This window comes from Delphinapterus leucas, chromosome 11, assembly GCF_059928025.1.
Source record: "Delphinapterus leucas isolate spDelLeu-1000000601 "Yukka" chromosome 11, BTC_Dleu_Yukka2, whole genome shotgun sequence".
Lineage (NCBI taxonomy): Eukaryota > Metazoa > Chordata > Mammalia > Artiodactyla > Monodontidae > Delphinapterus > Delphinapterus leucas.
In genome coordinates this window covers 53,779,534-53,795,328 of record NC_143139.1, presented here as the reverse complement: position 1 = coordinate 53,795,328, position 15,795 = coordinate 53,779,534, and the positions used below count along the sequence as shown (strand labels likewise).

General features: G+C 47.5%; 1 protein-coding gene across 2 annotated transcripts; it reads right to left on the bottom strand.

Annotated features, from left to right (window-relative positions):
- Positions 1–581: 581 nt before the first annotated feature.
- DYRK2 (dual specificity tyrosine phosphorylation regulated kinase 2) lies at positions 582–14,282 on the bottom strand. 2 transcript variants are annotated; one of them, XM_022571597.3, is made up of 3 exons: positions 13,840–14,282; positions 13,097–13,245; positions 582–6,143 (listed from the first exon to the last, which is right to left on the bottom strand). In XM_022571597.3, exons 1-3 carry the CDS (start codon positions 13,886–13,888, stop codon positions 4,536–4,538), a joined length of 1,806 nt encoding a protein of 601 aa, XP_022427305.1. In that variant the 5' UTR covers positions 13,889–14,282; the 3' UTR covers positions 582–4,535. The 2 variants fall into 2 exon arrangements, with proteins under 2 accessions (XP_022427305.1, XP_089777100.1); XM_089920974.1 differs by lacking the exon at positions 13,097–13,245 and having other exon boundaries at positions 13,840–14,280.
- Positions 14,283–15,795: the final 1,513 nt, after the last annotated feature.

Genomic DNA, 15,795 nt, shown 5'->3' with positions numbered 1-15,795 from the left:
TTGACAAATCATGAGCTAGTTGCAGTTCACAGGCCTTATTTTCTGATCCAGCCATGACTAGAGGAGCCACTAAAACTCCCAAAAATGTGAACCAAAGAGACCACCAAGTAGGAGAACTGCAAAAGCATAAGCCTTAAAAAGCATATGGGGGAGCTGGTGAGAGCACAGAAGAGTAATTTACCAGGACTTGCGTACAGGAAAGAATGAAGGCTGGTGGGAAATAATTTAGACTCTGCTCCAACAGCTTAACTATCAACTTGAAGGTTAAAAAAAGTGCTTTTTTGAAGTTCTAGCAAGATACTAGATCTATATGATAGAGAACATAGCAGAGGCTCTATAAAGGAAAATTAACACAGAAATACTAAAGGTAGAAGAACAGAATATCCTGAGAAAAGAAAGAGTTACCTATTAAAACTTTAGTCTTTCTGACTTGGAATTTGTACATTTATATTGAACTAATAAAAGAAAATCAGTGATTGCTGAAAAATGTTTGTATTCTAAACTCTCTCCAGGCTACCAGACCAAGACTAATACCAGAAATAGATCAGGAGTAAAATTATAGTTAGAAAAGGGGAGAAAAGTAAGGTAGGACATTACAATTTTATTCTGAAATTATCTCTGGCCACGACAATAAAATTTAACAAATATTCACTGAACAGTCTTACTCCTGTCATCAGCTGTACAATACATACAGTATCATAGAACTGGCCACTAGGATTAAAATCCACTAGAACATATTTCATGTTAAGTGGCGAGAGCAGCATCCCACAGAAATTTTTACATACATATATACACAGTCCACATTCAACCATTTTCACATATTTTCAGTACACACAGTTGCAGCATATTAGTCACGTGTCTAAGTTGTTGCTCGATAGAAACCCAAGCCACTGCCTAGACATCACTGTAGCAGTTGAGCTGAGTATAGTTACAATTAATTTTATCTATGTCCATAGCAGAGAGATGTACAAGCCCCTAAGAAACAGAGTTCACAAATACTATTTTTTTTTTAAATGCTACCACAGCATTATGTTGGGCAATATTAAAACCTTTACCAACCTAATCAGTTTTTTTTTTTAAGTCTTCTGCTTACCAGAATATTCTTGATGAAAAAAATTACAAAAATGAATGCTCTCTTGAAAATAATTCACACTTTGAAGATTCCAATATGGCCCAATGCTACTGATGCCTAAAGTGTTTCCTAACATTCTGATGGAGTCCTTCCACATGACTCCAAACCACCTAGTAAGTTTAAAAGTGGCTTAAGTGCCTTGCACCCAAATTGTAAAAATCCCTGGCCATCCTTACTAGAGCCAGGCACATATAAAAGGAATGCACTTTGGTTCATACCAAATGCCCTGGGATTAATCACACTATAAAATTAAATGGTTTGAGGTAAATTTTTACAAATACAGTTGACTTTTGTCTAGTGTTAGCATAACAAAAAAAAATATCGTTTAAAAAATCAGTCTGATGTTAAGATACAACAAAGACCATCTTTAACCCCTTAAACATAGGAATTCCCTGTGTAACTAACGAGGGGTTACCTTTCTCGGTGCCTGACGATGACGCGCGCCTTATGGTTTCTATTAAGGCCTGTAAGTAACTGGATGTTTAAGACAGATGTATCTTTGCAGAGGTGGGTTCCATCTAGTATTCAAAGAGTTAAAGAGGCCAAAAAATGCATGCCCTACAACATGGCATTCAGAACAAAAGGCACATTGTTATCACTAAGGGCACAATTTCTCCTCTACTGTTAATCTACACTGTCTTGCATCACTGTTGTTCCACTGTTGTAGCAATACACTTAAGTGGTAATGCACGCTCTGGGGGTGCAAGAAACGGAGCCGGGTGAGACCGCAACCAAAGACAAGACCACACTGTGCTCTTCCTAAATCTGAAAACAGCTCAGACATCCCTAGACAATGGTAACCTGTGAGACCAAGGACTGTTTCCAAGTCAACTCCTAGTAGCCTATCGGAGCCCTTCATTTGTGTTTTAAAATCACAAGGATGCAACAGTTTTGTTGGGTTTTTTTGACATTATAATTAAGCTAGAATTAAAAGGCAGCTCTATCACTAAACACTGAACACGGCGGCTCTTGTGAAGAAGGGAAATTTCCCTGTATTTAGGGGGTGCGGTGTTGGGGGAGCCCCAATAGTGCTGCACATTATAGTTTGGCTTAAAAGTTTCCGGTTACATTTGCGAATAAAGATAGTCACAAATGCACTGTTGGCATCTTAAGGACCAGTTTTGTGTGGTGAGGGAGGAGACAAGCAGTATTAGCCCATTTATAAATTTTCACATGGATAATCATTTTATAGGGATATTCATATTAATGGCAGGCTCAGGTTCATATATTTAAAACTAAAAGTGAAAATCTCAAGAGTGGATACAATGGAAGAGGAACACTGGAAGGGGAAAACAGCCTTAATGTTTTGTTTATTTTAATGACTTAAAGACGCTAACCATCTTAGGAGGCTTGTGGTTTTACAAAACCGCTTCTTATGCCTTTAAGCCAGAATTTTAATAATAAATACACAATCTTTAAATTCTATAAGCCACTGATTGGGGGGTATCATCACATGAGCATCATTTAAAATGCAACTTACTAACATTATTGCACTTCCACAGATTACACAGAAATGTGTACAACAGGCTAAAGAATTTGACTAGGGGAAAGAAGCTATAATTTCTAAAAACAGAAGTATAAATTAATTTATCAGTGACACCCTTAAATAGTAAAGCAAATATCAACACCACTATCTTATAATAAACTAATCTTATTACTGATTTTTTTGGCAAATATCTGTAATAGTTCCTGAGCATTTTTCTCCACCATCAACTGACAAAGCCTCAAGATAAGTGAAGTGCTTTGTTCAAAACTACCTTTTTTTTCTTAAAAGAGAAACTGTAGGATTAATATTAAAAGAACTTAACCGGAAACTTTCTTGGCCTCGCTGGGGACCATGCTTTAAGTACTTGTAAATCAATTTACAGGCAATCAATACAATAATATCTGTGCATATAAAAGAGTATTTATCCTAATTTATACTACCCAAAACCTATTGTCCAAACAGGCAGAAATCTTTCTATATTAAATTGCACATACTAAAAAATTTTTTCCACGTGCCTTGAAATTGATATATACCACTGTTCATACATTAGTGATAAAATACTGAAATTTTCACTGTGAAAATAATTATTATTCAGAGGAGAAAATATTCTTTTACCTAACTCTCAGTTACTTTTCCAGGTAAAGTGTCATTCCCACAAAAACAATCAGTGCAATCCAAACGAAAGTAAAATAAAACAGAGGAATGTAATGTCTGTGGTTCTTCTAATGATGCATAGAGTAAATCAAACCATTTAACTTGAGGCTGAACTTTTCCTCCTTCGAATCTGTTGTTAAAATTGGCCTTGCTGAACAAGCACAATGACCTCTGCTCACGAAGAGGATTTTCAACTCTCTCTCTTTTTAAAGAGTTGATGCTCTCCCAGGCTAAGAGAACCTTACTGTGGCACGTGAAAAGTGTGAACTCAGTCTAATCTGCTAAACCGTCTTTGGAACTATGGAAATCCCCACCTTAAGTAGCTAGGCTGTTTTTTTTTTAAGTGGAATATGAAAAGATGGTCATAATCACAGCTAAAATGTCTCTCTTCTGTATCAGGAGTCTGGGATATATATTTGAAGGAAGAAAAAGAAATTAAATGCAAGCAACAGATGTGTGGTGAAAGAAGAACAGCAGGGAGAAGAGCAAAGAGAGGGGAGGAACAGTTCATGTAATACATTTCTAAATTTAGGTGCAAAACCAATTTTGTTAAACAAGGCTTCTTTGCAAAACAGCTCGCTGATCACATCGGAGAATCTGGAAGAACACACGTTTCCATTCATCCACCAGGTCTGCTTGGCCGGCCGTTAGAATGTCAGAACGCTAACTGGGCATTTCAACTGTGGGGATTTTATTTTGTCTCTGAGCACTATTTTAGGGAAAAATCTCTAAGGTGCAGTTTTTCTTAGAATATCATTTTCATCCTGACCATTCTCCTCCCACCATCACTACCACCTGGGTAACTTATGGAAAACGGAAGCAGGACAGGCTGCACCTGTGCATGAACCTGAAGCGTGGAGAGAGAAGGGGGGGGCCTTCGGAGGCAATCACCTTGGGGAGAATATACTATGAACCATGAACACATAGTGAATGTCTTTGACACCAATCTGTAGATGCGCGGCAGTCATGACGTAATCAATGGCCTGCCACTGATGTTTATTACTCTGCCACACTAAATGCAGTAAGGCTCATCGTACTTTTAGAACACAAAAAGTTTCAGAAAGTATAAAAACTTAAAGCATTGTCCCCATGTATTTTATAAAAACAAAACAAACAACCTTCTTACATTAAAATAAGTGCCAAAAAGATACAAATGAGTCGAGTTATTGAGCAAATAAAAACAGGTCTGAGCTACTCCTTTTCAACCCAGTAAGGCTCAGCAATGTCGTATCTTTCAGAATTACCAGCATTGGGGGACTGAGCTCAGCTAACAAGTTTTGGCAACACTGTCCTCTGCTGAATATTCCCATTGGCATCTGTCATCTGTGCCAAATTAGTCCTCAGTTTGGAGGCTGAGCTGGAAGGTGGAGGTAACTTGGAAATGGATGTGATAGCACCAGTGCTCTCGGTGATCCTTTTCACTGACGTCTTCTCCCCCGTTGGAGGCTTTGGCAGCCGCCTCCTCAGCCAGGGATGCCGCAAAGCCTGGCCAGGGGTCATGCGAACCGCAGGATCCCATTCTAAACACTGTTTTAAGAAGTCAAGGAAAAGGGGATCGTCACACCCCTTCAGTGCATTCCCCCACTCTCTGCTCTCCGGTGGGCCCCTCAGTTTCCCTCTCCGGGAACGGCCTCCGTTGAGAACCACGGAGCCGTCTGAGAGAGTCGTGACAGTGCAGTAACGGGGATACCCCTTGGAGCTCACAAAATTTTTGGCTCGCTTGGATGCATCCAGCAGTTTCTGGGAGGGCATGCCCAACAGTTCAATCATACAGGCCAGCTGGTCCCCTTCATCTTCCCCAGGCAACAGGGGGTAACCAGTCAGGAGCTCCGCTAGGATGCAGCCCAGGCTCCACATGTCGATGGGCATGCCGTACCTGGCGCCGAGGATCACTTCCGGGGCCCGGTAAAAACGGGACTGGATGTACGTGTAGACCCGCTGATGCTCGTAACAACTGGAGCCAAAATCAATCACTTTAATCCCGCTTCTACCCTGCTGCTTCAGTAAAATGTTCTCGGGCTTCAAGTCACAGTGAATTATCCTGTTTTTGTGCAAAGCATCCAGGCACTGCAGGATGGAGTGGGCGAACTTGCGAACCAAAGGCAGGCTGAAGCCCTGGAACTTGTTCTTCTTGATGAGCTCGTAGAGGTTCATGCTGAGCAGCTCGAACGTCATGCAGATGTGGTTGCGGAAGGTGAAGTTCTCCAGCATGTGGATGACGTTCATGGTGTTGTCCTTGTCCTGCTTCCGCAGGTGCTCCAGGATGCGGATCTCCTCGGCTGCCTGCCGGTGGAAACGCTTCTCGTTCCTCACCATCTTCAGGGCCACGTGCTGGTGGACTTTGTGGTCATAGGCCTTGACCACCTGCCCAAAGCTCCCCTTCCCAATGACCTTGAGGACCTCGTACCTGTAAGCCACGTGATCGTGAGGCACCTGCACGTAGGATCCCTGGTCATCGTCGTAGCCACCGTTGTTTGGCCCGCCTGTCATGCCCTGGCGCTTCTTTGCATTTGGACCCAAGAAGTATATTTCAGGGTAGTTGAAAATCTCATGGTGTTCGAAGCTGCTTAGTTTTTGCATGTATTGCTTCATCGCTTGCTCGGGTGTCATGGGGATGGCTTTCACCTTCCCCACGCCTTCCAGAGACTTCAGAGAGGTGGAGCTCCCCTGCCGCCTGTGGATGCTCTCCAGCTGCCGCTCCGGCACCACCGGCAACCCCGTTTTGCCCACCGTTGTAAGCCCATTTGGTTGTGTTGTGAGCACTGTCCGCTTGTTACTGTTATCCTCAAACAGCTGCTGAACCTGGATCTGTCCATGGCTGTGGCTGCCAACGTGTAGGTGGTCATTCATTGTGTGCTTACTGCCGCCAATCTGTAATTCAGAAAGGGAACATCAAGAGAATGGAAGAGGTCTGGCTGTTCAAAAGGGATATTTTATAAATCGGCGCCCACCCTCACCTTTACAAAATCCAATCTGGTTTGAATTTATAGCCAGAATCAGGTTTCTTAAATGGAAAGAGTTGTGCACACGGGAGGGACCTCACGAACACCCCGGCAGGGAGAGCGGACGTGACGTGGACAGCCTCAGACAGAAGTAAAGGCAGAAGAGGTTGGGGGGCTGGGGAAGGCGATCAAAGTTGGGATCCGGAAGGAAAAGACCCCCATAGCTGCTACACGTAACAAAGAGTTTGCTGTACGTGTTTTCAGGGTTCTTAGAGTAAGTCCTCAGTGGAGGCAGAGACCATGCTTCTTGCTTGTCATTCTCTACCTAAGATTCAGCACAGGGCCTGGGATATCACAGAGGTGCCATGCAGCCCATACTTGATATCATGATGAAAGAGGATACAGAAAAAGCATGAACACGTCGGCACTCTACTGGCTCTCCCGCCCCCAGATCATAACACTTTTCACACTTCACTTAGTAGCTTCTCTGTTATCGTGAGGGCAGGGCCCAGGCCGGTCTTGTTTACTACTCCTTCTCCAGTGTTTAGCTCTATTCTGAGAACACTACTGTCTTCATTCTTGGTCTTCTCCACTACCTGAAAATCGAACTAATTACACCTAGGAAAGTGCATGATCCAGAAGCAAAGAAAACTGTACTTTTAGGCTGGAAAGATTCCCATGTAGACATGCACTCTGTAGCATCTTGTAAACCCCAAACCTATTTTTAAGTTTCTGGGCTTCACTGGCTGTGATGACCATTTAAGGCCATTCAGCCCCACAATCCAACCGCCACCCTCTTTTGGGCCTTCCTTTGGTCAATGGCTTGGCTCTCTCAAGACATGTGTTTCTCCAGGCTGCTGGGATACTCAGCTTTCTGACAAGGAATACAAAGTAGCAATTTCTATTTCAGGCACACATGCCATCCACAAACATTCCTGTCTGAACAAAACTGATGGCATAAGCCAAGGGGCCCCAGCCTTCCTACTGAGAATCTACTTGGGATTTCTTTCAAGCATTGTTATGGCCAAGAGGTGAGGGGTAGAAGCGGACTTGCAGCCAGGATCCCCTCCCAGTTAGGAATTCTTGCCAGCCTCAGACAATCACTCACAAGTCTTAAAAGCATCCCACTAGATGATTTTTACATGAAAGCTTAAAGATCAACTTGCCTCTCACAATCCACCTCATTCATTCAGCCAGTGTTAGCTGAGGTCTAACCACACATGTGGCAGAGTCCCTGCCCTTCAGGAGCTTACAATCAACTAGCTGAAGTCCTCTACTATCAGTATTTTTCCCATCAACTCCTCCGAAATCCTACCTCTCGGGCTTTACATATCACTAAATGCGTAGAAGTGCTCTGTATATGTAATATAATTCAGGAAGTGGTTTGGGACTACCCAGATTATAAAATGAAATTCCAAGTCCTTCTTACTAGGAGACCAAGACCTTCAAATTTTCCTTAACTGACACACAGCATGCACAGGGACTATCTGAGGCATGCACTTTCTCTCTGCAATCTTCTAAAACAAAGTAGAATATAGTAAAGTACTTGGGCCTTTCTGAAGTATGACTTCATTGAGAGATTTTATTTCTCAGATTTCTGGAAGACTTCTAGTTGAACCCTTTTATTAAACTCACAGATGATATTCCACGCTAAGTGAACTTATCTTCTGTCAGGTAGCTGGACATGTTATTTTATCCTCGTTCTATGCCAAAAGCAAAGCAGTTCATAAAAAGGCATTAGGAAGTCCTGGGTATATACAAAAGCGGTACAGGCTTGTCCATGGATTTTTGTTCCCAAGCCTCAGTCTCTGAACCTCTCCTCCTCTCCACTACGGTCTTTCAAGCACCCGGGAATAAAAGGACCTGAAATTAGAAATATATGTCCCCTAGAGAACCATTCTCTTCAGGGCAGCTTGGAGAGATTTCAGAAGAAAAACCGACATTACCAGCATACATGCTACAAAAAGCATGAGGCTTCACTGGGGACAAAATTAACGTTGGGGCTTTAGGAACTCCTAAAAAGAGGACAAAGTAAAATGTTCTGAGCTTCAGAAACCAACTTATTTTTGCAAGAGCAATTTTAATGTTCTGCATAATTCAAAATATCATCAAAAAAAAGCTGAGTGACTAGAACTAAAGAGAGTTTGCCAATTAACTGGATCACCTCCTGTCTTTCCAACTACCTTCTCTTGGTCTCCTCCACAACAGCAACAAAGAAGGGTTCCAGAGTTCCCCAGGGTTCAAGCCTCAAGTGGCTGGAGGCTTCTCACTCCCATAGCTCTCCCTGGTCGACTATGACCACAGCCAGGGCTCCAGCAACCCCCCAGGGGCTGACATCCGCCACATGTACACCTCTAGCTAAAAGGAGCCCGATCTATGTCTCCCGAGCTCAAGACCCCCTGTATCCAACTCCAGATCAGCTACCTTTCCCACAAGCAACTCAAACTCAACTCACGCTTTTTCTACCAAAACCATTTCCTCCTCCCACAACCCTCAATTTCTGGTCAACAAGAGGCTTCACCCCCGAATAATCACTCTGTCTCCACATCTCCCACACCTTCCCAAGTCACCGCGGAGCCCCGTCATTCCTATCTACCCCACTCCCCTCCATCCACGCTGCCTCACCTCACACTCCTGCTGTCTCTCACTGGGACAACCGAAGCAGCCTCTTAACATGTCCCCTTGCTTCTAAGTCTAGAATTCCTCAAGTCTCTTCTCTCCACGGTGCTTCTGGAGTTACCACTGAAAAGTGTCACTCTGACACTGCCCTTGCTTTTGCTTAAGGCCCACACAGGCACCCCATTTCCACAGATAATATGAGACCTCACAGGCAAGAACATGAGGTTCTCAAATGCAGAGCCTATATGACCCGAGTCCTTCCAGTGTCACCCACCACTGTCATATTCTCTCTGAGAACAAGCTGGATTCCCCAAGACCCATGGAGACAGCACGCTCTTTTACACTCTGTTTTTGGGGAGGTTATGTTTCATAATGGTTAGGTGTCCAGGGATTTTCAATTAGATGCATGGGAAATGAATCCCAGCTCCACCACTTACTGTGTCACCTTGGTCAATTTACTTAATCTCTCTAAACCTCAGTGTCCTTATCTGTAAAAAGAAGGTAACAAAGCGACCTCATTAGGGCCATTAGGAGGATTAAATAAGGTAAAAGATATAGAGTGCTTACTATAGTACTGAGTAAAGGAGAGCTAAAGTTATTGCCCTTTCCAAATGCTGCTTGGAATCTCCTTCCTAACCAGGGCTACATGGTAAACTCATACTCACCCTTCAACGCGCAGTTCAACTCTCACCTCTTCTGTGAAATGGTCCCTTTCCCTTCCAGGGTGCTCATAGAGCACTGATATATTAAAACACTTATTTCGTTTTACATACCTGTTTTCACACGTGATGTACCCACCTGGCTGTGAACAATTCCAGGGTGGGGTCACCTCTTCTCTTTTTAAGTCCTTATTGACATAAACCCAACATACAGGAAGTACTCAGTCAATTTCTGTTGAGTGGAAGAGCTAACTCTCACCTCTCTGAGTTATTCTTAAGAACTACCTTTGTACCTTCATAAGAAAACATGAAGTTAACACCCAGGGAATTGGGACTTGTCTCCAGTGACCCAAGTCACAAGATGTTAGGCTTGCATTGCATTGGCAGAGACTTGGAAGCAAATGACAGCCCATTAAAGAGTACTTGTAGCAGAAGAGATCAACTAAACACCTAAAAGTGACATGTGGAATCTTAAAAACTTTCCAGATGTTAGGGAGATTCATTTCAGAGGCCCTAGTAAAGGAGGATTTTGAGTCTTAAACACTGTGGGACTCTACAATCACAACCCAGGTCGGAAGCGCAATTGACTGATCTATAAAAAGGGAGGAAAAAAGCTCTAGAAATGCCAAAACATTTCCACAAGACATATGCCAGGACAACACCATAAACTTAAGAATGTTTAAAACCTCTCACTCACTTTTTCCTATTTGCCAATGCCTACCTAGCACAGTGCCTCTCAAATTTAAAAATACTGAATGAATGTAATTGTTAGATACCTACAACGTATGGGTTGAAGCAGAGAGACCTCCAAAAGCCCTCTTTGACCATGACACATTTTAGCATTAAAAATTATTTAAGAACAATAGTCTAGTCAATTTGGTAGTTTTAATCTCTTCCAAAAATAAAAGGGAAAACAGCACATACCTCACTGTGCTAACATTTCTGGGAGTTTTAAAACTTTGCTGAAGTCATCTTAGAAATGCTGTATAGTGTTATGGGAATAGAACTGAGTCCAAAAAGATCGGAATTCTAGCTCCTCCTCAAACACACTGACGGTCTGTGTGGCCCTGAATCAAATGTCTTTTTCTTCTATCAAACATTACTGTTTTTTTAAATGGGAATATTCATTCTTCTTTGACTCCTATTATCTTATAAAGGTAAAACCGGTAATTGGAGAGTGCTTTAAATGTTAAACAGTTATGAAAGTGATACAATACTAATATTTCAGAATTTAAAAAATAAGCACATTAATATCTCCCATACAACATTAAAAAGAAAAAAAAAACTAATAGGAATCAAAATAGTTATTGGGTACACTTTTAGGACAGAGATAAAATGACTAAGTATAATATATCCATGGAGATAGGGTACAAAAGGGCAACGCACTAGATAAATTCCGAAGTTTATAATCCCTATAGTCATATGTTTATCTACCTACTGCATCATTTACAAGAGAAAATATGGGCAAACACAACGAGATTATTTTCCTCTCCGTAATGCCCTTCCCCCCACCCATTCAAAAATAGCTTTTCTTAGTTGTAACTGCTGTGAAATTAAAAACTAAAAGCTTACAAAAACCTGAAAGACATATGGACACATGGATCTGCTAAGGTTCTTGCATTTATAACAAAACTAATACAATTTCCTAGAATTAGCAGTCAAGCAGTATGTTAAAGCTGGACTCAGGAGGGCCTGGGCTTTAGCTCCAGCCTTGATAGGAGTTGGCTCAGGAGTCTTGACCAAACCAGTTCACTTGTCTGACTCTTTCCTCATCTGTAAAATGAAGGAGTAGAACCAGATAAACTGTGGTCCTTTTACTTGCCTGTTTGAGGAAGTCTGCAATGCTGTGCAAATAAAATCAAAACTAAAGGACAACCAAAACCCAAATTCACACTTTCAAAACCAAGCTTCTAGTGATCAACAGTTTACTGAAGTTTAGGTAAGTTAAACACAGGTAAATCTGGTAGATACCACAGCAAAATACAAGCACCATCATTAGGAGTCCCGAGAAGCACCCACACATCTTCTCATTTCTGCTCCACCACAGGCTATTCCTCTAGTATCATTTTCTGTCATCTCATTACATATTTCAGTTGTAAAGAGGCTCTGATCAAGCAAAGCCCACCCTTATATAACTGGAAGCCGGATGCAAACCAAGTAGTATTTCTTTTCCAGGTCATACCAATTCATGTGATTACATTCACACATGGAAAAAAACTGGATGTTATATTTTCCAAATTGTCAGATGATTCCAAACCAAACTGAAACACCTAAACCCAATGGCAATTTCTCAACTAAAACATCACTGTGACAAGAACATTCAACTCTAACACACAGAATCAACAGCCTACTGACGCTCTTCCATTAACCACAGCCCAACAGATTGGTTAACTTCTGTGCAGTGAATTCTTAGCCCCTGGGTCTAGATGTGTCAGGAGAGACAGAAAGAGGAGGAGAGAGAGAAAGAAAATGTAAGAAGCACAGATGTCCAGGTCTAAGAGAAAATATTCCACTCTAGCCATCCGCTTATAAATTTATCCCATAAACAAGTTTCCCCATAACACATGACCCTCAGAGCTGCTCCTCTGAAGGCTAGAAATGGCCTTTTCTGCAAGAACTTAACTTTCACTTGGCAACCAAAGCCATATCCTTAGCAAGCACCCCTCATACAGAACCATCTTAGGCAGTTCCTCTGGAAGATCGAATCGTAAACAAGACATTGGAAGCCATCAACTCCTCCAGGGCACATCTCCCCTAGGCTGTCAGCCACCATCCAAGGGCTATCTCTGGGAGCCGATAAAAGGTACGTACTGAAATCAAGCCCAGCTTGCTGATCTCTGCAGCCACCAGTCCCGCGCCGAGCTCCCAGTTCCCTCTTGGCCCTCTGAGGGACCACAGCACCTGTCAGGTGCCCATCCCTTCCCACCTCCTTCGGAGGCAAAGCTGGCTCTTTTCTTTTCAATAATATCCAACTGCAGAATCCTACAGGGGTGGCGCGTTGTTTTGACTGCTGCTGCGGCTCTTATTTTTGTTAATGTTAATTACGATTTCTGCTGTGCTCAAACCTGTAGCACTCGTAAAACATGCTTCCACACGCGGAGGACAATTGTCGGTGCTCCCTGCTGGGTAGAGGCAGGCCCGGGATGCTCTTTGGGGCATCGATTTTCCGGGCAGGACGGCCTGGCTGTCCCCTAACACATATCTGTTTCTATAAATACCCACTACCCAACGTGGTGGTGGAGGGGCAGGGATGTTTATCGGGTCAGGGAAAAGGAGCTCGAGGAAGCAAGCACGGAATAAAAAGTGGGGGGGAGCGAAGAGAGAAGGAAAGCGACCAGGAGGAAGTTCCGAGGAAGAGGAGCGCAGGGGTGGGCGGGCTCCGGAGGGGAAGTGAGGGGCCCACGCCACGAATCCTCCTTTGTGGCTGCAGCTTTGGGCTCGCTCAAGTTCCAGAGGGCGGCGTCCCGGAGAGGCCACTGGCGTGAAGACACTCGCACTTCGACCTCTCTACTCTCTCCCGGCCGCATTATCCCCCAAGTCCGGGTGCCTGTGCCCCGGATCCCTCCCGCCCCCCTACCCCCGCCGCCCGCGGCCTGGGTCTTACCGTGTGGGCTGCGGTGGCAGCGTTGCTGGCCCGGAGCGGCGGCAGGGCGATGGGGGAGGGCGGGCCGGTCCCCACTCCGCTCCGGGGAGCCCCCGCACCGAGCCCCGGGGAAGCCTGAAGCTGGCGAACGGCGCTGTCCCCTCCTCGGCCTGGCAGCCACGCGCGGGAGGAGACAAAAGAGGGTCAAGGGGGAGAAAGTCACCCGGACCCGGTGGCCCCGCCCCACCCCTCCAGGCTGCCGAGCCCGCTCTCCCCGGGGCAGAGCCGGGGACCGTGAACGCGGGCGTCCCGGAGCGGCAGGAGGCCGGGGACGCAGACACCCGGCGCTCCCGCGGGGCGGGGCTCAGGCGGCTGCAAAGTTAAGTCGGGCCCCTGGCGCGCAAGCGAGTTCGCGACCCGGCGGTGGAGCCGGGCCGGGCGCGGGCCGGCGGCTCACGTTGCGGGAGGCCGCAGGCCTGGAGTTGGGCTGGAATTCCGACCCGGGCGCCGCCGCCTCGCCAAGTCCCGGGCGGGGGAGGCCCGGGACGGCCCCCGGCCGGCTCGGAGGAGCCTCGGAGCTCGCGTGTAACAATGAGCGGAGCCGAGGCGAGAGCGCGCCGTCCGCCCGGGGGACCCCGCGCCGCCCCGCCGCGGCGCAGACTTTGTTCGAGGTCCCGCTGGTAGCGGGAGTCCGCGCCACGAGGGCTGGCCCGGGGGCCGCGGGGCTGCGCGCCCGGGGCGGCGCGGGGCTCGGGCCTCCTTACCGGTCGGGTAGGCGGCGGGAGCGGCGGCCGAAGGTTTCCTGGTTAACATGGCCGCTGGAGAGGAAAATGCATCTCAGGGCTGCCGTCTCCGTCTCCGTCTCCGCCGCCGCCGCCGCCGCCCGTCCTGCTGCTACTCCTCGCGGCCGCCACCGCCGCGCCTCCTGGTCGCCCCTCTCGCGGATCTCCGGCGCCTCCTCGCCGCCTCCCGTCAGCTACAGCCAGACACACACAGTCCGCTGCATCCCCTCGGCCCGGGCCCGCCACCGCGAGCCCCCCGCTCTCCTCGCCGCCGCCGCCGTCCTCCTCTTCCTCGGCCGGCCGCAGCACCCTCCGGCCCGTGCACATGCCTCGCCCTCCCCGGCGCGCCACGGGCCTCCCCGATTCCCTCACATAGGGCGCGGGGGAGCTGGCTGCGCCGCCTCGGCCGACTGGTTCGGGAGCCTCCTCCCGGGCCCGCGCACGCGCGCCCCCGCGCACACTCGCCAGGCGCCCGCGCACCGCGCGGCCGGGAAGGGCTGCCCCGCCCACGCTCCCTCAGCCGCCGGGCAGGCCCCGCCCCCGGACTCCCCACCCCACCCCAGGCGCGGCCACAGACTCCCGCGCACACCCTCCCCGACCCAGCCGCCCACCGGAGTCCCTCCCACCCACTCCTCCTCCCCAGCACGCACCCCAGTCGTCGGCATAGCCACCCCTCCACTCCCCCGAAAACTCTGCAGCCTCCGCTCGCCCTTGGCCTCCCCCTCCGGCCTTCTGCACGGTTCCCCCTGCTAACGGCCTTCTCCCCTCCCCGGCCTCGCCCGCCCCTGCAGCACCCCACCCCTTCCCTGCAGCGCATTGCTTCCCTCCCACCGAAATCGCTGCAGAGACCCCCCTCCCCTTCCGAGCGCACCCCCAACCATATATGCATTTTCAGCTTTCCGAACCTGATGGCTGCTCACAGACAATACTGCCCCCCCCCGCCTTCCGGGTCCCAGTGGCTTAAGCACCTCCTCTCCCCAATTGATCAGGTAAATAACTTAGTTGTGCCGGGGGTCACCTCGGTAAGGAAAGTCCAGCCCGTTGGAGGGCCGCGCTTTAGCCTGGGGACCCCGAGTGTGGGCCAAGGAGGGGGCTGCCCTCCCACCTCCACCTCCACCACACACAGCCCCTCCTCGATTTACTGACACCAAGTGACCGCTCTCTAGGACAGTCTCTAGGACAGGGGATGCAGAGAGGCGCGTGTGGATGGTTGCCGGGGAAGCAGTTGGCTGTGGGTTGCTAGGCAAAAATAAACATCACAGACGCCTCCCATTTCCTTACAACTCCGAGCCTTTCCCCTGCGCGGCCACTGGGAGAGGTACACCTTCCCGAGCGACACCTTTAATTCCTCTCCTCCCCAGACACAAGTCTCTTTCCCCTTCCCATCCAAGACACGGAGAATTTCCCTGTCCTTTGAATTTGCCATATACAGCCTCCCTTTCCCTTGCAGACTGAAAAACTACTTGCCCATCTCACACCCGCGTCCTGTCGTCTGTGGCACATGCCTTTGTCCAAAGGTCACAGGTTTTGTGACTTCAACGGGAGTGGGGGGCGGGGGGGAAGCCCGGCAATTCCGGATGACAGAACCGAAAGTTTGCCTTGCACTTTCTTCTCCAGACGTGCCTGGTTTCTGAAGTTCTCCTGCGAACCTGGGTCCGTTATGATCTGTCCTGTGTATCTGCCGCCCCTGGCTGGACCAAGTGTGCAGGCCTGAGCTAGTGCAGACTCAAATCAGAATGGGGACCGTCGCCTCTACTGTTTGCAAATTGTCATAGCAACCTCCCAGCAAGATCACCCTCAGCTAAATACAAATGCCCCAAAATGAGTGTTTCAGAGTTACAGTGTGGTCCTCTCAAGAGTCTCCAGGGCTCCTACAGGGGCATCAAGGACTGAGGGTGTTGGCAGAGGGAACTGGTGGCAAAGAGTAGAACTGTGCCT

Excerpts from the sequence above, each read along its gene's own strand:
- DYRK2 (XM_022571597.3), bottom strand. The coding sequence starts at position 13,888 with ATGTTAACCAGGAAACCTTCGGCCGCCGCTCCCGCCGCCTACCCGACC. Across the intron at positions 13,246-13,839 it reads TCCCGCCGCCTACCCGACCG|GCCGAGGAGGGGACAGCGCC; the intron begins GTAAGGAGGCCC and ends CGTGGCTGCCAG. Across the intron at positions 6,144-13,096 it reads CTGCCACCGCAGCCCACACG|ATTGGCGGCAGTAAGCACAC; the intron begins GTAAGACCCAGG and ends TCTGAATTACAG.